This window comes from Taeniopygia guttata, chromosome 4 (genome assembly GCF_048771995.1).
Source record: "Taeniopygia guttata chromosome 4, bTaeGut7.mat, whole genome shotgun sequence".
In the NCBI taxonomy this organism is placed as follows: Eukaryota; Metazoa; Chordata; class Aves; order Passeriformes; family Estrildidae; genus Taeniopygia; species Taeniopygia guttata.
This window is the reverse complement of record NC_133028.1, coordinates 56,570,001-56,590,605: the sequence shown is the minus strand read 5'-3', so window position 1 is coordinate 56,590,605 and position 20,605 is coordinate 56,570,001. Positions and strand designations below refer to the sequence as shown.

Sequence of the window (20,605 nt, the reverse complement as noted above, 5' to 3'; positions counted from 1 at the left end):
CTTGCACTGACACACACTCAATCCATATGGAGCACAAAATAGCTATTTGTTGTAAGGGCATTTTACTGTAAATAGTCCACTGTGTCTTTTTTCGCCTAATTGATTAATTAATACTTTCAGTTTATTATTTTAGCTTTTGTAATTTTATCAAAGGAAAAAAAAAAGATTATGTGTTTTTTTTTTCCTTTTGCTCCCTTTCCTATATGCAATCCAAACTGAACTTCAGGTTTTTAGTGATAATTCTGTACATTTCTCAGAGTATTTCTAACAGCACATTTCAGTACAACTAAATGACAACTGAGGTACACTAAAACATGACCACTAAATAAAGTGCTTTTATGGAGAAAGTGAGCTTTATTTTTGTCCCTACCCCAAGCATAGCTTTCTGATGGTGAAGGCAAAACAAAAGGTATTTATTTACAGTGTAATGATTAACATTGTCACTTAAGGAAGCCAGGGACCATTCAGCCATGCAGATACACTTACTGTAACAGCAGTAATTAACAGGCTCTTTCTAGGAGCAGGATCACACCCATTGCACAGCCCAGAAAGGGATCTGGACTAGCTGCCCCACAGCCTGACCTACTACTATTAAGTTTTTAGAAGGGCCATGCTGGCACAATATGGTTTCCTCCCCAAGTGCTTGTCTCTTCATTGTTCTTTACCCATCAGCCTCCCTCAACAGGGACAGCTGTGGGTGTAGATCAGAGCTCAGGAAGGCAGCATGCACATATTATATGGCTGTGAGGGCAAGACACCTGTGCATGAAGTGCCAGCAGCAAGGAATGGGGAAACAGGATTTCAGACAGGAGTTTCAGACTGCCTCTGACTCCGCTACTACCATGTATAACCTACCTGTGGCTCTCACTCCTGCACTAAGCCACAACTGAAATCCTAAAATGGTCAGGGAGGCAGTACAGCTTCTTTGGCAGGACAAGGCTGCTGCCTTAAAGAAAGGACTGGGGAAGGTGAAAGCAGAACCCAGTGTTCACAGGTTTAGAAATAAAATAATAAAATTTGCCTTTTAGGTGCTGGGATCACTGGTGCTAAGACAGGAAGGCTAAATGCTGTGATGGAGTGGATATAATGAAAGCAAAGTTGTGTTTTTATTTACTACGTTAGGAAAAGCTCCATGATCATCTGATCTACATTGCTACAATTTAGGTAAGGTGAAAAGGTCAGGGGTTTGATTCTCATCAAATGCAGCAGGATGTCTGCCCTCAGGAGCAGTTTGTCAAGATTTGCTCACAACTGACCAGTGCTATGAACGTGTGACTGGATTATGTTGGCTGGAGGAAGAGCTCTGTGGGTCACTGCTGAGATACTTCAGAAATGCTGTCAGGCTGAGTTTGCAATCCAGACAGTTGTATCCCACAGCCCAGCACCATGATACAGCAGTGAAGTGTGTCCAAAGTTTAATTTTTAAAGCTGTATTTATATATACTTGACTTCATTCTGGGTAAGCTGGCTGTGGAGCTCTAAGCAGCTTCCATATTCAACTTGTACTGCTTTGTACCTGGAGCTGCTGCAGACACAGCCAATATACATATTGTTCCTTGTCTAAAGAGCCTGTCTGCAGCAAGGGCTGGCTTTTTCTGTGGCAGCCCAAACCTACTGTATTATAGCCCACAGTTAATATTTTCCTTTGGAAATCCTAACTGAATATTTTTGACTTAGCCAGAAATCTTGTCTGCAGGGAGAAGCTCACATATCCCCCTGTGGTCCCCAGTGCTCCCTCTGGGAAAAGGGAACATAAACCTTGTTTGCAGACTGCTTCTAAAAATTACAGATGCGGTGGGGCATCTCAGCACCAGATTGCAGTGGATGAGTCTGGAGGAAGCATTCCCTTAGCTAACTGCTAGCCAGGAAAGGGGAGGAATAGCAGGGCTCGTGGGTGCTGCTCCCTGCCCCGTTCCCAGCTCCAGCTGGCAGCAGGCCTCTTTCCTACTGCACAAGGGACCCCACACCATACTCTCCATCCATACCTGCCTGCACAAGGCCCAAGACATAACGTGGATTTGGTTTGAGATTCTGATTATGGACAAAATTACCTAATATTTCACAAGGACAATTAGGTGAAGCACAGTCTTTTGTGCGTGCACCGCTTTCCCTAAGTGGAGGAAGGCAAGAAAAGTTCGGTGAAAGATGAGATGAGGCTGTAATAGGATTTCTCATCGTCTGTCAGTCCTGCGTTGCCTGGTCTGATCACCACAGCCACGTGAGTGTCTGCCTCCTCGGCTGCACTGGCTTCTGAAACAAACAGAGTAGGGAGAATGGAGGTGACAGCTGCTTCCTGACCTCTTCACATCAGGGTCCCCAAGGCTTGAGGTGCCCCAAAACACTTGAGTGCTTTTAAAGGCTGAGACAGAAAACAGTGTTTGCATGTCGCAGGGCTCTGGAGAGGAAGCAGCTCCTGGCAGACCTGCTGTGGATGGCTGTAGCTGCAGGAACGGACAGGAGCTGGCTGCCTCACCATCTCCTCCCCTCTGCCAGCGGATGGCTGTCCAAGGCTCCTTGCAGGCAGGACACAGGCAGCTCGATTCCTGTCATGAGGCTGTGGTCAGCCTATGGCATTTGTGAGACAAACAGCCCCCTCCCCCAGTCACTTCTCACAAGCTCCTTTTTGCTCCCTGAGCACAAAAGGCCACTGGAAGATGATCCAGGGAACTACAAGCTCCCACCAGCTCTGCTGCCAAGCCTGGGAAGAAGGTAAGGACTAACTCTGGGGGACTGAGCTGGCTCAGACTGAGACCCAGTGCTATTTCTGCCAGAAAGATGTTTCCAGCTACAGCAGGAAATTAAGTTAGCTTCTCAAGCCTGGCTTTCCATGGGTCAAGTGTTGGCAACCTGAAGCAATGTTTTCCTGCTGCTGAACACAACCTAACCATGAGCAGCGCAAAGAACCAGCCACGTAGCAAGCAACACAGAAAACACCATCATTTCCCCTGAGCACTGGCCAAACCACTGACCCTGTTTGTAAAGGGGCGAGCTTCAGCTCTGCTTCAGCACTCTCCTTCCTGGCTAGTGTAAAGACAGGTTTTCTACTTGATCTATTTTCCCTCATTGCAGTGCTGCACACAGACATCCCACTGCTGTGTGCAAGCCCGGGTGTGTAAAGGAAGATGGCAGCAGCTAGAGGGAAGGTGCTGACGCATTTCTGTGTGCTTGTGAGAAGGCAGCAGCACTCCTCTGAAGAGCACCTGCCTTTCCTGCACAGGTGAGAGGCAGTAAGAGTGGCAGGTCACGTACCTCGAGGGACATCTGTCAGGAAGAGGATGTTGTTGGTGGCACACCCAATACTGGCAGCAATCCTCCTGTAGCTCTCACTTTCTACCTTGGGACCTATTTTGGTATCAAAGTGGCCATCAAAGAGCTGAAAGAGAGAGAAGCACAGGCCATTGCTGAGTGCCACCTGAAGAAAAGGGATAAACCTCCCTCCCTTCCTTTCTGCCACAGTAACAAGGTGTTGGTGCAGCCATGCTCTCACAGTCAACTGCTTGAGCTGAATTCCCATGGATCAAACCCACTGCCCCACCTCCCTCACACAGAATTCATCCACCAAGTGTTACAGCAATGGCAGATGTGGGAAGGGAGTGCTTTGCAGGGGGAGAAGCTGTAAGGAAGGTGGAAGGTTATCTACCTCTAGGATATCACCTTCTGTAGAGTATCCAAACAGAAGCTTCTGGGCTTCGATGCTGCCTGAAGAGTAGATATAGACCTTCATCCCTGCTTCCCGCCACTTCCGGATGGCTGGAACAACGTCCTCGAAGATTCTGGAGCAAAACAGGGCAGCAGGTAAGGGCAAACCCCGAGGCACCTGGAGGGACATCATTAGCCAGGCACTGTGACAATTCGTTTTGTTCCATTAGTTTGCAAGGGAAACTTCATTTTCAATCTGCTCAGGGCTCAGAACCAGAAGGTCTCTTCCAGCAGCAGGTAATGCAGAGCTGGGCAAGGAGATTTTAGAGATCTCACTCCTTGAATGCAGCTAAGCAGGCAGCTTTCTCCACAGTTTTTGAGTCACTGTAAGACAATTTAGCCTTGTTTTTAAAAACAAAATCAACAGGATACGTGTCTCTCTCGACTTAATTTGGGTTTTGTTACTTTCTCTGGTGGATGTTTACATTTTTTTGTGAGCTCATTTTCTTCCTCCTTGCTCCTCATTTGACAAAATGCTTATTTTACTTACTTAAAGACCAGAAATGCACAGTTTAACCACTTATCTCTTAAATAAGAAGATCAGGCTTAATTTCAGTTGTCCCTACTTATGCACCCCTGTGTCGTGGCTGAAACATAAAGAGGAATCTGAAGACAAAAAGAAGCGGAAAGGCAGGAAACACACAGGTAAAAGACAAAGCAGGAGAAAACAATTGAAAGGGTCTGACCCTGCAACCCTGGCTTGTTTATACTTGTTCAAAAATATGAGTGCAATTTGGGGATAAAAAATGCAAGACGGAGAAGTGTAAGAAGCTCATACTCGTGCCTTAGACAATTGGTTTACCAAGAAATCTCTCAAATATTGGCTTATCTGCTGAGCTAGTGATGCTACTTTTATTTTTAAGTGGGGCCGTTCCCAGGAATAGCTCATGCAGCTCTTCTGTTAATACACTTTTAGGAAAGATGCCCCCCCACACCTGCCCCCACGAGGGGGCACACAACTACTCACACAATTACTCACTCTCCTTTGACGTGCCCAGTGGCATAGGCTGCCCTCCACATGTGGCCCTGCAGCTGCTTCAGTGCCATGGTCTTCCTGTCCAGGGACATCTGCCAGTGCACGTTGTCCACAACGGCCTGGATGACGCGCTCCAGCTCCTCTTCCCCGCTGCTGCTCTCCAAAGGGATTGGCACGGCCCCGTCCAGGCTGGAGTCCTCCTGAGCCTGCAAAGTGGCAAAGAGCACGGTGTTAACCATGCCAGGCTTGTGGGTTTGATCCCTGTACAGGCCGTTCACTAAAGAGTTGGGCTTGCTGACCCTTGCAGGTGCCCTCCAACTCAGAATACTCTGTGATTCTGTGCAATCATCCATGATAAAAAGAGGAGAGGGAAGAGGTGGAGCAATTTCCACACCTCCACACACCCCCGTGCAGGATACTGCTTGAACTGCTCTTCACACGAGGGGTTACATCACTGTCTGAATGCTTTTCTCAATAGAAAATTGAGACAAGTTTAGAAATACTTGCTGGGATTGTACTTTCCAAACCAAACAATTAGCATTACTCTAACTGTATTGTAAATACTCTAATGAGAACTATGCTTGATTAAGTATTTAATTACTGTAATTAAGGCAAAGAAGCAAATGCATGTGTTGGCTTCAGCCACAAGTTTCAAATTGATGCTGTCTCCCTATACAGAGGCAGCATCCACAGCTCTGTGTGGAACAAGTGCTCTGCCATCTCCCTGTGCTGCTTCCCAAAAGAGGTTTGTATTCAACAAGAGAAGGGCACAGTGCAGGCAAAAAGCTGGAAAGTCTTGGCTCAACAGCTGCCCAGGGGCTGTGAAGACCAAGGTGAGCTGAGGGAAGCTGCTGCCTGCCAAGCCCAACCCCAGGCTTTGGATGGGGGAGAATCCAACCTTCAAGGCAACTGGGCTCCATGGATGAGGGCAAAGAGATAGGGACAATTGTGGGGTGGCCGGGAGAGTCCAAGTGACCTGAAGCCTCAGGCATGCTATGAAAATGCAAAGAAAGGGAATTACTCTGTTACTTAACCTGTTTCCTCAGAAGTCCGACATCCCGCTGGCACTCCTCCTCCTCCCAGTGAGCACGCAGATACTCCTTCACGTTGTCTTTGATGTAAGAGAACAAGGTCTCCTGGTAGAAAAAGAGGCTGCTCCTTTAACCTGGCAGAGGTAAGGCTGGCTGGCTTTTAAAGGAAACATTTGCCACATGCTGCTGTGAACAGTTATTTCCCCAAACTTAAGCTTCCCCTACAGTGCTGTAGCTGGTGAAGCTTCCTGACAAGGGTGTCTGCCTGGGCACAGGACTGAGCCAGTCTTGGGCCAGGATCAGTGCAGGTGGATTTTTTTACACAAACGTTTATGTAGCTGAAAGTCTTAAAGCCTGTGATGGAAAGGCAGGTGATAACTTTTCCTGGGCTTGCCAAAAAATGTCTCAAGTGGCACCTGTGACCCCACATTCCCAGTACCTGAGGAGTACAAGGCTGGCAATGTATGTACTCTGAACAGATAAGTTATGCTATTGTATTCTTGATGGGGCACTTGTCCAAGAAAAGGTCATTCTGTCTCAACCTCTCACCAAAGCTAGAGAACCGAGAACCTTTTAAAATGAAAAGCCTGGTCTGGTGACACTGAACTCCACAGGACAGCCTTGCAAATGAAATGAAACAGGGTTTGGGAAAAGTGCCACAGGAAAATTACAAACGTTCACAGAGATCCCAAGGGCAACCAGAAATAATTACAAATTGCTCTCATTAGTGATGTTTCATGAGTCAGAAGCCACAAGCAGCACCGTGCATCTCCGGGTACAGGAAAAGCCTCAGGTCAAGGAGAAGGGCAGGGAAGTCCTTCCTCTGGGTAGAGAACTGAGCTTTTCTTAATTGGGAAAAAACTAACCTGAACTCACCTCTCCTCAAAAAATGGCCCATAGTTTCTTGTTCCTTGTTGTATGTCATCTTTAGCTTGTTGCTGAATTAAGAAAGCAGTGGTCCTGAGATTGTAATGTGATGGCAGAACTGCAGGATTTTCTATTGCTCTAATACTGTATTTTCCATGCTGTATATTTTTTAAAGAATGAAAATTGCTTCAAGAATTACCACAAACTTGCCTAGGGAAATCAAAAGCCTTGTAATGCCCCCAGTTACTCTCATGTCCTCTACTTTCAAACTATCTTTTAAATCATGGAGGAAATTAAAGAGAATCTACTGGGATATGCAGCTGACCTGCTGGCTTGGTTTAACCTCCTTTACAACTCAGATGTCAAAAGGACATGATTGTTTTTCAAAAGCAGTGTTTCATACTCTTGTGCTGGCTAAGAAAAACTCCCAAAATGACTCTGAAGGACCAGTGGATTCTATGATTTGGGGGATTTTAAAAGGGTAAAAATCTTGGTCCACTGGCAAGTGCATAGGTCTGTGAACTAAGAGGGGACACCCACGTGACAGCTGGAGTAGTGGACAGCTAAGGGGCCAGATGTTTTATGGATGTCAAGAGTGATCCCAGTCAACGATGTACTAAGTTTAATAGGCCAGGAGTCTGTGTGGAAGAAAGACTCCAAATACTCTCTTTTCTGACAGCTTTCCTTAATCTACTCATCAACTGACTCATCCTATTTCTTACTTTGAAGATTCAGTAATTCTAACATTAGAGAAAGAATTAAATAAAATTGTTTAATATTGAAGAATAAAGTGTCCACTGAACCATCAGTGGACCTTTCAAAGGCAAATAGAGGTTAACTGAAAGACCAAATGAAATAACTTGTTCCAAGCATTATCAGGGTTTCCATCAAACTGAATTTTATTGAGAATCAAAACTCATTTGGCCTCTCTGCAACAGAAAGACTTTGGGTGGAAGCCTAGAGTCTCAGGTGCATGGCATGTTGTTTGCACAACTGCAAAACGGCTTCAAGGTGGACAGAAACAACTTAGTTGCTCTGTTAGATATTTAGTAAGAAACCTGAGCTGTCCAAACTATTTGAATTGAAAGATATTGAGGGGAGGGAGGAAGCTACAATGCCATCTTAGGCCTGGAGTTTCTTCAAGAGCACTGGAAGAACATGGATAGGAAAGATGTAGCTCATGCTGTTCATCTGTTAAACTGTATTAGCAGAAGGCTCTAGAAAGTCAGGCAGGAGCCTTCACCTGCCGTGCGGGTCACAAAGCATCTTTGTGCGCCACTGGCTGCTAAGATCCACCAAGAGCTGTAATGTCTCATGAAGAAATCCAGGTTTAATGAAGGGCAGGAGAAGGGATACATCTGTCCGCTGTTTTAGCAATCCGCTCCCTCCTGCGAACCAAAGCCTCCCGGAGAGGAGGGACCCCTGCTATCACAATTTACAGTTCTCCAAGCGCCTGTGACTCGCAGACTTCCCAGTCCCCCCGGTTCTGCACCTGAACCAGCACTTCCAGCAGTCTTAAGCTTTTTCCTAGGCAAGGGAAGCCACTCGTGCATCGGCTGCCACTCCAGTCCCTGTCGCGAACGCTCGGTGTGTCTGTCCCCTGCGCTGCCCTCCCGCACGCTCCCCCGGCACACCGGGGGCACCTGGCTGTACCAGCCTCCCCAAGGGAAAAGGCAGCGGATCACCCCGAGAATTACCGATTACTGCAAACTGTGCATTACTGAAATTAAGGCCAAGAAGCGTCGTACTTCAAAGAGCTCGCACTTGAGGCTCTCCGCAGAGCCGAGTGCGGTGCTGCAGCTCCAGCCATCACAGGATCAGCGATGCTTGAGAGCTCTTCTCGGGTGAGGCTGCGAGCACCCCAATGCCCTGTATCCATGAAACAAATCCCCGAGCTGCCCAAATCTCCGCGGTAGTGACCTGCCCCCAGCCCACCACAGCGGCGGCCGATCGGCAAAACAAGACGTACTTGCTCGCGAGCATTATTGTAAAAACGCAGAAAATGGGTCACGGCTTTCATTCCCGGCGGCACCTCGGCCTGCCTTGAGGCGAGCTGCCAGGGCCGGGGAGGTCACGGTGGGAAGGGCGATGCTACGGGAGCCCCCCGCGACGCCAGGGCTGGGGGTCACGACGGGAGCGGCGATGCTACCGGAGGTCCCCGCGGTGCCGGCAGCCACCGGCTCTCACCTGGACGAAGGCGATGGGGGTGGTGGTGCCCTCGATGTCCAGCAGGATGGCGCGCACCTCCGCCGGCACCGGCAGCACGCCCATGGCGGCGGCAGCACGTGGGGCGCACTGGGGACGCGCGGCGGCGGCGGGGAGCGCCACGCCGGCTGCGCCCGCCCACGGAGCGCCCGCCCCGCCCCTCCCCGCCGCCGCCCGAACGGGGTTTCTGGGTTACGAGTTACAACCTACCGCCGGCCGGCCCGCTCAGCCCCGGCCCCCGCCCGTCGCGGTGCCCGGTGCGGCGGTGTCCGAGCCCGCCCGGAGCTGCGGCACCGGCCCGGCCCAGCCCGCGCGATGGCGGCCGCAGGGCCGCCGGGGGCGCTGCGGAGCCGGACGGCAGGGCGGCGCTGATTGGCTGCCGGCACGGCTATATAATAGAGGCGCAGGCGGTGCCCGGATCTCTTCCGCCGCCATTTTCTGCCGGGAGCAGATCTCCGCTGTCTCCGCCGCTCGCACGAGCCCCCACCCCCCCCTCCCCTCGCCCCGCCATGGAGGACGCGACAGAGATGAGCGGCGGCCAGGAGGAGTTCGCTGAGGGCTCCAAGATCAACGCGAGCAAGAACCAGCAGGACGACGGGTAGGGCCGGGGACGTGGTGGGGGGGGGAGGTGCGGGGGAGTCGCGCATCCATCTCCGCCGCCTGCGCTGCGGCTCGGGGGGGGCGACTCGGTGGCCGGGGGGAGCGCGGCCTTCTAATTCCTGCGCCACGGCCGCGCCCGCCTTTGTGTGCCGGGCGGGTGACCCAGTTTCCGCGGGGCGGGGACGCGCGGGGGGGGGGGGGGGGGGGCCGAGCTGGCCGTGACGTCACCGGCATCCTGCGGGGACGCGGGGGGGCGCGCTCCCCGGCGCTCCCTCACCCGGATCCGGACGCGTTCCCTGCCCTCCAGGAAAATGTTCATCGGGGGCCTCAGCTGGGACACCAGCAAGAAGGACCTGACCGAGTATCTCTCGCGGTTTGGCGAGGTCGTGGATTGCACAATCAAAACAGACCCGGTCACTGGAAGGTCGAGGGGGTTTGGGTTCGTGCTCTTCAAGGATGCTGCCAGCGTGGAGAAGGTGGGTGCTGTTCTTACGGACTGATGGCACGAAGCCAGCTTGTGTAGCTGTAGCGATCTGAGGCTTTGTTCCTTTCTCTGCTTTTTAGGTGTTGGAACTGAAGGAACACAAACTGGATGGCAAGTTAATAGATCCTAAAAGGGCAAAAGCGCTGAAAGGGAAGGAGCCACCCAAAAAAGTGTTTGTTGGTGGGCTGAGTCCAGATACATCTGAAGAACAGATTAAGGAGTACTTTGGTGCTTTTGGCGAGGTATAGTATATTGGCATATAAGAGCACTCTAATTCTCAAGTGTAGTCTTGCCTCTTTCTTAAGAAAGGATTTGTGAGGCAGGAGTTGGCCAAAACTAGAGCTAGTTGAATCTATATGTTAATGATTTCATAAAATTGTAATGGTCTGATTTATAGCTGCCAGAACTAGTCAGCATAACCATTCTGCACTGCCAGATGGTTCTGGTGGCATAAAAAGGTTGCCTACAGATTTCACGCATTGTTTATGTTCATTTTGATTTCAGATTGAAAACATTGAACTTCCCATGGACACAAAGACAAATGAAAGGAGGGGCTTCTGTTTTATCACGTATACAGATGAAGAGCCAGTAAAGAAGTTACTAGAGAGCAGATACCACCAGATTGGTTCAGGCAAGGTGGGAAAACTCTTGTTCTTAGCATGTGAAATCTGTCTTTGCAGGCTTCTGTGAAAGCAGCTCACAAAATGCTCATGGAATTCTTAGTAAGTTAAAGGATTTCTGTCCTTACAGTGTGAAATCAAAGTAGCACAGCCCAAAGAGGTGTACAGGCAGCAACAGCAGCAGCAGAAAGGAGGGAAAAGCAATTCTTCTGGTGGACGTGGAGGTGGAAGGGGGCGTGGACGCGGTGAGTATTTTCAGTGGTTCTGTTAATCTAAGAACTCACCAAACACTCAGTGGTTTGTAGGTATTCCAGGTTGCAGGCTGTTTGCAGATGTCATGTTTAAATCAAATGTGTAAAGTAGCCTGTGAATAAGTGGTGTTTTGGTGGTTATGGTTGCATGTTGAAGCTGAGGAGTCTCCTCTTGCTCTGCTTGCATTGAAGTGGTAAAGGGGCAAGGTGGGTGTAGCGTGCTTCTGTACGCCCTTAGTGGACCGTGTAACCAGCACAGTTACAATTCCACTTAAAGGGATACACTTAATTGGCCCATGGGAGAGAAAGCAGGAGCTGTTTGATAAGGAGTGGGATGGTCACTTGGCTGCACCTTCAAATAGATCAGAAGGATCAGCTGGTACTATACAGGTTAATGCATCTCAATCTATAAAGGTCAAGCAGCCACAACTCACACCACGGAGCAAGGCTTGTCCTTTGGTGTCATGTATATAATCAGGCAACTGATTACTCTCATGTCCAGAAAGTTAGATGAAGGGGCACAGGAGAGAAGTGAAGTAAGTTTTGAAACTTACACTTGCTATGCTTGGTTTCAGGTCAGGGACAAAACTGGAACCAAGGATTTAATAACTACTATGATCAAGGCTATGGGAATTACAATAGCACTTACAGTGATCAGAGCTACAGTGGCTATGGAGGCTACGACTACTCTGGGTACAACTATCCCAACTATGGATATGGGCCGGGATACACGGATTACAGCGGTAAGTGGTTTTGCCCTCGCTCCTCATAACAAGAGCAACTTTGCTCTTAGCCCACGGCTCTAAAGATGAGATCCCTTGGTGTGCTGCTGTGTGTGAAACCTCCCTCTGAGGCTGGTGTTAACGCTTGTGGGATCTGTTTTTCCCCACATGCTACCTCCAGGCCAGCAAAGCACATATGGGAAGGCGTCCCGGGGCGGCGGCAACCACCAAAACAACTACCAGCCCTACTAAGGCAGTACCTAGTGCCTGACAAACAGGTGTGTACAGGAGCGCAAGCTCCACTCCGACTAAATCTAATCTAATTTAAAGATCAATAGACAAACGAAGAGTAAAAACTTGCCTAGCATGACTTCTCCTTTAATTAAGCTTTTGTTAACTTAAAAAATACTTTTTTTTTTAAACCAGCTTTGCCTACGTGTCTATAGATCTTTAACTTTGTAAAAGTGTGACTTTATCTTCTTTAGTACTTCAGAAAAACATAAGAGTTTTTCTGGTTTGCGTTGTGTACCAGGTGGTCTAGAGGAATAATTAAACTTATTAGAAGTATTAACAGGTAAAGTACTGAAATGGGTACAACTTAAGGAAAACAAGAATGTTGTCTTCTAACTCTGACATTATACCTTGTTTGTACCCGCCAGCGGGAACTTCATTGCAGGCCGTGTGTCACCCTGACCACGTCTATCTCTGGGGTCGCACGTTGCAGGCAGAGCGCAAGGCATACACCAGAAAACGCTGTCCTGTGGTATGGTCTCTTCCAACTTCATGTACCAGCGTAAAGATTAAAGTGGAAAACTTCAGACTTTGGCTTCTTTTTTAAATCTTTTTTGAAGATTAAGTGTCTTTAACTTAAATGGTTTTTTACAGGAGTTAAAGTACATAAATGCCTTTACAGCTTAATCATTTGGTCTTCTGTTTAGTGTTGTATTTCAATTGTGGAACCTCATTTTAAATGTGCATTCTTTAAGATTTTAATGCTTGCTTTTTTCTTTTTATAGCTAATAGTGAAATCTGCAAACCAAAACGAACTTTTAAATCTGGATAAACATTAAAGATCATATGCATATGGACTCTCTGAGCTAAAGTGACCTGACTTGTGTCGGACATAAGTCCTTTAGCTGTATAAACAAATAGAAAGCCTTTTGGCAGTGTCTCCAGTGGAAAACAAAGTGATCCAGAGCCTGCTTACTTGTTTAAATTGGATGGTGGTTGTTTTGGAGCAGCCTCCTAGATGGGCTGAATATTTGGGAAAATAAATTACTGATGGTGAACTAAACAAACCTCTTGTCTCTTGTGTTACCTTAATAAATATGCATATGATCTTTAACAGTGAAGAAAGGAATATATAGAAGACTTAAAGCAGTTCATGAAAATGGACCTTTTAACAATCCTGTAGTAACTATCACAGATCTGACATGCATTTTGTCTTGATTTTTTTTTAGGTAGAGATACTGCAACAAAAAGCCATCTTGCAACGCATCGTGAGTGAATGGAGGGTGGTCTTCGTGAGAGGAAATGACTGTTTTGTAAAAGACTTCTAGTGTATGACACAACTGTGTCCAACTGTACATAGCAGCTGACTAGTTTTCTTTTATGGTTTTTACTTTCTTTTTGCCATTAATGTTATGACACAATGTGGACTTGTGTTTATACAAACTTTATTTGTATAATTTCATGTTAAAAGATTCTCTAATAAATGCTTACTTAAGTGAGTGTGGAGTCTTGCTATCACCTTAAAGTGGTGTAACTGTAGTTTTACTTAGATAGAAGGGCAGGTGCGCCTCTGGAGATCAGGGTTACTGTAAGAACAGGTCTGTTCGCCCCATTCGTCCTCCTGATCTGTCCTGAGAGCACCAGAGTGCTTGGAATTAGCATCACTGTCGAAGATGGCAGAGTCATGTCCTACCCTCTGCGGCAGTGAGACAGTGGTCTGTGGCACAACACTGCCAGTTTTGTACATCTCAATAGGGATATAGAACTATAGCAGCACCTTTTGAATGCTGATAGCACTGCTTGAGGAGTTGGGAGTTTTTCAAGGCTTCCCAAGCACTTAAAACCTCAAGTATTCTGGAACGCAGCTTAATTACATTCCCACAGCACTTCTATTCCAATTCCAAGTAGGATATTACAAGTTCTTGAACTTCAGGATCAGCAACTATTTTCTGTACAACTCGGTACAAATTAGGTGCTGGTCTAGATTCTTCTCCCCTTGATCAGAAAACGGGTTTCTCATCTAGTGCACACTAACAAGCAATAAATAAAAGCCTGAGTGCCTGATTGCTGGAGAAGGAACACTGCATTAACCCAGCACATTCTGGATTAGGAGAGTGGCGGGGATGAGTAAAGAAAGGAGCCATGTGCATTTTGTCTGAGGCAAAAGGATTGCAGCAGTCCACCTGAAGATTTGGTGTTTTTCAGTACAAGTATCAAGTCAAGCATCAAAATAAACCTTGCTTGTTAAAGCTCACTGATGCCATTGACTACAAACTAAAGAATCAGCAAGAAGCCACAGCAGTGTGTGAGATCATGTGCTGCATTTGTGAGTGCAGCTGGATCTAGCACTGTCCTCCACAGCAGCTGAGGCAGACTTGTGCCACAAGAGCATGGCTTCGTTGCTCCAGTGGTTTGTTATATATGTAATACACAAAACCTCCCTAAGAGACAAGTTTTACTTCAATCTGTGATCCTCTGGCTTGGTGCTAGTGAAGTGCAGCTGGAGTACCGTGTGCAGGTCTGGGCTCCTCAGCACTAGAAAGGCAAGGGGCTCCTGCAGAGGGTCCAGTGAAGGGCCACAGAGGTGATGAGGGGGCTAGAGCATCCCTCAAGAGAGACTGTGGGAGCTGCGCCTCTTTAGTCTGGAGAAGGCTGAAGGGGACCTCAGCCATGCACATCAACACGTCAAAGGCAGGTGCCAAGAAAATGGTGCCAGGCACTTTTCAATGCTGCCCAGTGACAGGACAAGGAGCAGTGACCACAAACCCAAACACAAATTCCACTCCACCACGAGGAAGGACTTCTTACGTGGAGGGTGGCAGACCACTGGAACAGCTGCCCAGGGTGGTCGTGGAGTCTCCCTCTCTGGAGCCATTCCAAACCCACCCCGACCTGTTCCTGTGTCACCCGCTCCGGGTGGCCCTGCCTTGGGCGGAGGGGTTGAACTACACGATCTCCAGAGGCGCAGTCCAGCCTTATCGATTCCGCAGCCGTTCCTGCCCTGACTTCGGCCGCTCCCAGGCCGTGCCGGAGCTCCCCCCGCGCTCCCTCACGGCTCCCGGAGGCGGTGTCACGTGTCCCGCCGCCGCGCTCCTTCCGGCCGCCATTTTAGGTTGGGTCGGTGGCGGCGCCATTAAAAACAGGGAGCGAGAGGAGGCGGGATCGGCGCGCTCGGCCGGGGCCGCCAGCGGGGCCGGGGCCTCGGCGGGGAGGCGGTGGCACCGGGGGTGGCCGGTGCGGAGCGGCGCCATGTCGGATCAGCAGTTCACTCTGGACTCGGCGGCGGTAGCGGCGGGCGGCGGGGGCAGCGCGGCGGAGCAGCCTGAGGGGCAGGCGGGGGCAGGGAGCACCGACGGGGGAGGCGGCGGCGGCGGGGCCGAGTCGGAGGGAGCCAAGATCGACGCCAGCAAGAACGAGGAGGACGAGGGGTGAGTGGCGGGGGAGGGTTGTCTGTCGGGCGGGGCCCTGCGCCCCCGGCCCGGCCCCGGTCGCTGCCCTGTTTTGTTTACTTGGCGCCTCGCCGACGTCACGGGCCGAGCGGCGGGGGCGGTGTCTGGGCCCGCGGTGTACAAATGGTGTGATGTGCCTCAAACTGCAGGCCTTTTAAACTTATTTTTCTTTTTAATGATGCCTTTTCTGCGTTAAAGTGCGGTGCTTGCGTGAAGACAGTAACTCGGCGTAGCTGAATGCTCTGGTTGCATTGCCCTGTGCTGCAGGCATTACTGTGTGTCATCTGAGTGCCAGAAGCGCCAGGTACCGGCGCTTCTTCCAAGCCTAAAACACGCCTCTGTTTCTCACGGAACTTGTTGTCGGGAGGATTATTTTAGGTGGTGCCCGAACTTGAGAAACAGGAGTCGAAAAGACAGGAAGCGAAGCCGGGGGAGGTTCAGGTTATGCATCAGGAAAAGGTTTTTCACCTAGAGGGTGGTTGGGCAATAGAACAGAATAGAACAGGCAAGTGGTTACAGCACCAAGTCTGACAGAGTTCAGGAAGCGCTTGAAAAAGTGTTCTCAGGCACATGGAGTGACTCTTGGGGTGTCCTGTGCAGGGCTGCGAGTTGGACTTGATGGTTCTGATAGGTCCCTTCCAACTCAGCATGTTCTGTTACTCTGTTTTATGGCGAGTAGAGACAGATTTTAATCTTCATAGGATCTCTGCCTGGGGCAGTGTCCCTTTTGTATTCCTGGTGAAGTTTGTGTGTAGTAAATCCAGTGACAGGACAGGCTGTTGCGCTCTGCTGTCTCCTGTCGGGCCTGTGAAACTCGAGCTGCAGGTCTGTTTTTGGTCAAGGCAGAAAATAACCTGGATAAAGGAGTGCTAATTACTGTGTCCTGAAGATACCTGCTGCAAAACCTCCCTGAGTGTCTTCCTCCTTCAGCAATAACCTGGGATGTTGCTGAGAGAGATGTTAATAATCTGGGATAATGTAGAGAGAGAGAACAGGAACTCTTTTTTGAGTATTTTGCTTGGATTAGCAGAAACTAAAACGGTTTTGTTACTTTTCAGCTATTCTTAACAGTTTCAAATGCCTTTGGAGTTTGCATGTTTGTTTTACTTATTACCCTTGGATACACACCAATTAAAGGGTTTTCATGTGCAAACTCGGGTTCTTTTGAGGCAAGAGAGCTTAGAAAAAGTTGTCTCTAAGCGGTGCAGTGATATTGGGCAGTGGTTACACATATCACACATTGACTTGTACTCTAGTTCAGTCTTTTTGACCTATCAATTATTCATGCTGTATAGGAAACAAAGTTTCTTGATAACACTTCTGGTAGTAAAGGGAAAAAAGCATATCTCTGATACCTTGTTTAGTTAAGTCTGAGGTTTGAAAGCTTTCCCAGTGCACTTCCAGTAACCTATTTTGGGAAGCTCTGTGTGCTGATGTGGCTTACCAGCCAGGCTGTGGGCTAGGAAATGTATGTGTTTTACAAGCTTTTGGCAGTGCTGTGGCACTGCTCCTGAATTGTTGTGCTTGTGTTTGTGGCATATCCCTGACCTGAGCTGAGTTTCCCTTGGAGCAGTAGTTGATGTAGGGGCAGACGGAAGCAGCTGCGGTTTGCTGCTCTGTGACTGGCTCAAAGGTGCAATTCCTGCGTGGAGAGATGAAAAACCTTCCGAGGCTGTTGGATTCAAGTTTGTGTTCTTGGTCTGCCTGTCCTTAGGAATACAAAGTGGTGTCTGTATGTTAATATTGAGACAGGTGGTGTGTGTAGCCGGTGTCAGTTCAGTAGGAGCTGCTAGAGCATCACTACCCCCCCATGGGTCAGAAACACAATGCTGTGTGTCTTCTGTTTGGCTGCTTGAAAAACCCTCCACAGAACAGAAAACAAGCTTAGGACCTTAGTGATGGGTGAACAAAGGGCAGAAAGCTCCTTTGATTTACTCCCTGTGCTGGCCTGAGGTTGCTGGTTTACCAGGGTGGGCCATTTCTTCCATGAAGATAGCTAATAGAAAGGGCTGTTGGTACTTCCTTAAGAGAGATCTGGAAGTAATTGGAAAAGTGGATAAAGGTATTGGGGAAGTTGGTGCTTCTTCTTTACAGATTTGGAGACTTGTTATAACAACATCTGAAGCTCCTGAACCACTCATCTGTATGGATTTTTGTCAGAAACGGAATGCTCTTGTTAATTCTGAGAGAGCACAGCTAAGTCAACAGAGGTAGTTCACAGGAGCAGCTTTTGCTTCAAGGGAGTTTGAGTTGTGGAGGTACAATGCCCTTTACATGATTGGCAGGAATATTTGTGCGTGGGAAGTGGAAGGGTTGGAAACATGATACAGTGGTTTTTCAGGTTTTCTGATAACTGTGTCTGATTGTGAAATACGGGCAAAGCTTTGTAGAAAGTGCTTTTGTAGATCATAATGGACCATATTTTTTGGTTAGAGCTCTTGGTAAAATCTTCTTTCTCAGTATTAGAAGAGATCATCTCAAATCAAATCCTCTTTTGAATGGGTTCCTAAGCCCTGTGACTAATAACCTGGAATGTTTCATTTGTGTGTGTAATGGCTTGATTTTTAAAATTTTTTTTTTAATATTTTTTTATGCCTTACTAACATGGTGTGATGGTCATGATTTGATTCTAAGCTTCCAGTGTGCTTTTGAACATACAGGTTATGAATTATGTGCTGTACACATCTGCCCAGCAGCATTGGTGCTGTAGAAATATTGGAAAGACATTCTCTCTATTAAAATGGATTAAGCCAGATGTTTATATAAAGTTTTTGAGAAAAGATAACTTCTGACCATCCAATACTTTGCTTTTTCATAACTACTTTTTTGGGGAAGGGAACTTGACTAAACTTTATTTCTTTTAGTTTATTAATTTGGGCATATATCCAGTCCAGACTGGTAGATAAATGCTTCTGTTTTAACCATACTTCCTTAAAAATCTAATCTGCCTGCATGTGTTTCATGAGCAGTTGTGTGGAGGCTCCACGGATAACAAGATAGAATTAAATGTGTGATGGGGATGTAAAGGAGTAAAATATATTTTTGTCACTGCTACTAGTGGTTTCTTGCGACAGCAGAGTAAGCAGCTGCAGCAGGAGACAATGAAAAATGTTTGTGTATGTGGAAGTCTTTATCTGTCCTGGCCAGACTCACTTAAGCAAGTTGTCCAAAAGTGCAGGCCTGTGTGTGTAGTATCAGACATGACTGATAAAATCCTGCCAGTTCCATGCATTAGGTTATTGAGCTCATAAAGCTGGGCAGTGCAGGATTTTGGGTAACACACATTTACAGATTGACCAACTTGTCTTAATAGGAAAATGTTCATTGGTGGCCTTAGCTGGGACACAACAAAGAAGGATCTGAAGGACTACTTCTCCAAGTTTGGTGAAGTTGTAGACTGCACTCTGAAGTTGGACCCCATCACTGGGAGATCGAGAGGCTTCGGCTTTGTACTCTTCAAAGAGTCAGAGAGTGTGGATAAGGTAGGATTAAAGTAATGAAACATGTTCAAATTCAGGTATCAGAGATAAAGCACTCACTAGGATGACTGTAGGCATTGTTCTTGCATCTTCTGATAAACATGATTCAGGGGTGCAGCATTTTCATGTGCCTGTTGAAAGTGCTTTGTTTTAAGAACCATCTTACTCATGATGCTTTGTGCAGGACCAGCAGTGATTCCTGAGGTATGGATTTGGGCCCTTACAGGTTCTTCAAAAGTCTTCAGACTTGAGCACTTGAAAAATACAGTGTATAAATGTCTGCTGCCTTCTGCTGTGAAAGCAGCATTTGCAAAGATCTTCTAGTCTTTAAATTCCTGAGCTGTACTGTGACCCCCTAGAGTAGCGCCAGTAGCTTTGATACGTTTAAGCTTTATCTAAGCAAAAACTAGTTGTTAACTTTTCTAAAATATTGTGAATACAGCACACAGAAAAGTTTTCACCTTTATGACCTTTGTGATATCTAAAGTACAGATTTTTTACTTCATAAGGTTTGAGGATGAGAAGAGTAATTTTTGAGAGATGTTACGTCCTTACTTCTGCTGCCTAATAAGTGGTTCCAGTTATCAAAACTGTCTGTGTCAGTGGATAGTGATCAAAAATCACCAAGTATTGAAATTGAGGCAACTTTGGCCTTACTCAAACCATCAGTGAAACATTTAGCTTGAACTGTGTAAAACTGTGTTTTAATTATCCTCAGGTCATGGACCAGAAAGAACACAAGCTAAATGGAAAGGTCATTGATCCAAAAAGAGCTAAAGCCATGAAAACAAAAGAACCCGTTAAAAAGATTTTTGTTGGGGGCTTATCTCCAGACACACCTGAGGAGAAAATACGGGAATATTTTGGAGGCTTTGGTGAGGTATGTAGTGAAACCAACTGCTTTTACTTGTAGAACCTGTTCTGCCTTCACAAATTTATTAATAAAAAGCATTCCCCATATGCAGCCTGCACGGATGCTAATGTAAGCTTTAATGGCCACTGTAGTTCCGTATGTGTTAGTGGTCAGAATTTTGATGTTTCAATTACAGGCTCTGAGTTGAACAGCCTGATTTGATGGAAGGGGGAGCTGGGATAAGTCAGGGAGGCAGTGTTTCAAGCAGGGTGCTTTGGTCAGTTCAGTGAGATGTTCTTCAGCCACCTAAGCTCATCTCCTGTAGCACAGATTGAGACAGTTTTGCCTAAATTCTGTGCAACTGTGTAGTTTAGTTTATCTCTCTGTCCCCAGTTTTTGGTGGTGCAGATGAACTAAGTGTCACTGAAGTTTTTAAAAGCTGGTCTTGTATGAACTTGCTACAGCTGTTGCTCCCCTGTTGGTTATCAGATGGTGCCAGCTTCAGGTCATAACTTTGTTCAGGAAATTTGGTTGTAAATATGTGCCCTCTTCCAAACTTTCAGACAGTTCACTCTGTACTAAAGGCTTTAACTACTGTATGCCTAGGAAGTCCTGTGTGCCACAGGTACACAGAACTTTGTATTTGTAGTCAGGTCGCATTGTCATATTCAAGTCTAAATAATTTCAGTAACAGGTATGACCTGTTAGAGGAGTTTTGCAGTGACATGAATGGCAGGATAAAAGATAAAATCACTGTCTTCCACCAGGTCGAATCCATAGAGCTCCCCATGGACAACAAAACTAACAAGAGACGTGGATTTTGCTTCATTACTTTCAAGGAGGAGGAACCAGTGAAGAAAATAATGGAGAAGAAATACCACAATGTTGGGCTTAGTAAAGTAGGTGGATTTCTTCCTAGAGAAACTGAACCATGACAGTAAGGGGAATTGCATTACTGGTTGCATCTCTTAGGGGATAATAGTCTGCCAATACCTGTAAGCTTTATTTTTCACATGTAGGCATTGGGCCCGTGAAGTATTTATGTAGGTGACTGTTACCTTAATTTCTGAGCTTAGAGGGTTTCAGGTGAAGTTTTGTACTGCACCCCCATGGGGAGAGGGCTGGGCCCCAGCACACT

At 47.3% G+C, this 20,605-nt stretch overlaps 3 protein-coding genes across 6 annotated transcripts in view; 2 read left to right on the top strand and 1 right to left on the bottom strand.

Annotated features, from left to right (window-relative positions):
• Positions 1-334: 334 nt before the first annotated feature.
• On the bottom strand, positions 335-8,694 carry ENOPH1 (enolase-phosphatase 1). Its single transcript, XM_072928639.1, is given in 8 exon segments — positions 335-2,250; positions 3,250-3,373; positions 3,641-3,773; positions 4,679-4,881; positions 5,710-5,811; positions 8,322-8,440; positions 8,443-8,496; positions 8,499-8,694. Coding segments are annotated over 8 exon segments (933 nt in total). The 5' UTR covers positions 8,557-8,694; the 3' UTR covers positions 335-2,110.
• Positions 8,695-8,758: 64 nt separating this feature from the next.
• On the top strand, positions 8,759-13,186 carry HNRNPDL (heterogeneous nuclear ribonucleoprotein D like). 2 transcript variants are annotated; one of them, XM_030270156.4, is made up of 9 exons: positions 8,759-8,873; positions 8,971-9,376; positions 9,686-9,854; positions 9,943-10,104; positions 10,367-10,498; positions 10,613-10,727; positions 11,309-11,476; positions 11,637-11,733; positions 12,115-13,185. In XM_030270156.4, the coding sequence occupies exons 1-8, from the start codon at positions 8,774-8,776 to the stop codon at positions 11,705-11,707; spliced, it is 1,323 nt and encodes a 440-aa protein (XP_030126016.2). In that variant the 5' UTR covers positions 8,759-8,773; the 3' UTR covers positions 11,708-11,733; positions 12,115-13,185.
• Positions 13,187-14,776: 1,590 nt separating this feature from the next.
• HNRNPD (heterogeneous nuclear ribonucleoprotein D) overlaps positions 14,777-20,605 on the top strand; it is a 9,299-nt gene continuing 3,470 nt past the window's right edge. For 2 of the 3 annotated variants that reach the window (XR_001122917.5, XM_012573327.5), the window contains exons 1-4: positions 14,777-15,114; positions 18,449-18,617; positions 19,333-19,494; positions 20,235-20,366. Coding sequence is in view for 2 of the 3 variants with exons in the window: in XM_012573327.5 (XP_012428781.1) it covers positions 14,936-15,114; positions 18,449-18,617; positions 19,333-19,494; positions 20,235-20,366 (642 nt within the window). In the remaining variant the exon portion in view is untranslated. The remainder of the gene's footprint in view (positions 15,115-18,448; positions 18,618-19,332; positions 19,495-20,234; positions 20,367-20,605) is intronic. The other variant, XM_002190658.7, reaches the window with a different exon arrangement.

Coding starts and splice junctions, on each gene's coding strand:
- HNRNPDL (XM_030270156.4), top strand. CDS start 8,774: ATGGGGGTGGTGGTGCCCTCGATGTCCAGCAGGATGGCGCGCACCTCC. Junction 10,499..10,612: donor ACCAGATTGGTTCAGGCAAG/GTGGGAAAACTC, acceptor CTGTCCTTACAG/TGTGAAATCAAAGTAGCACA. Junction 11,477..11,636: donor GGGATACACGGATTACAGCG/GTAAGTGGTTTT, acceptor TGCTACCTCCAG/GCCAGCAAAGCACATATGGG.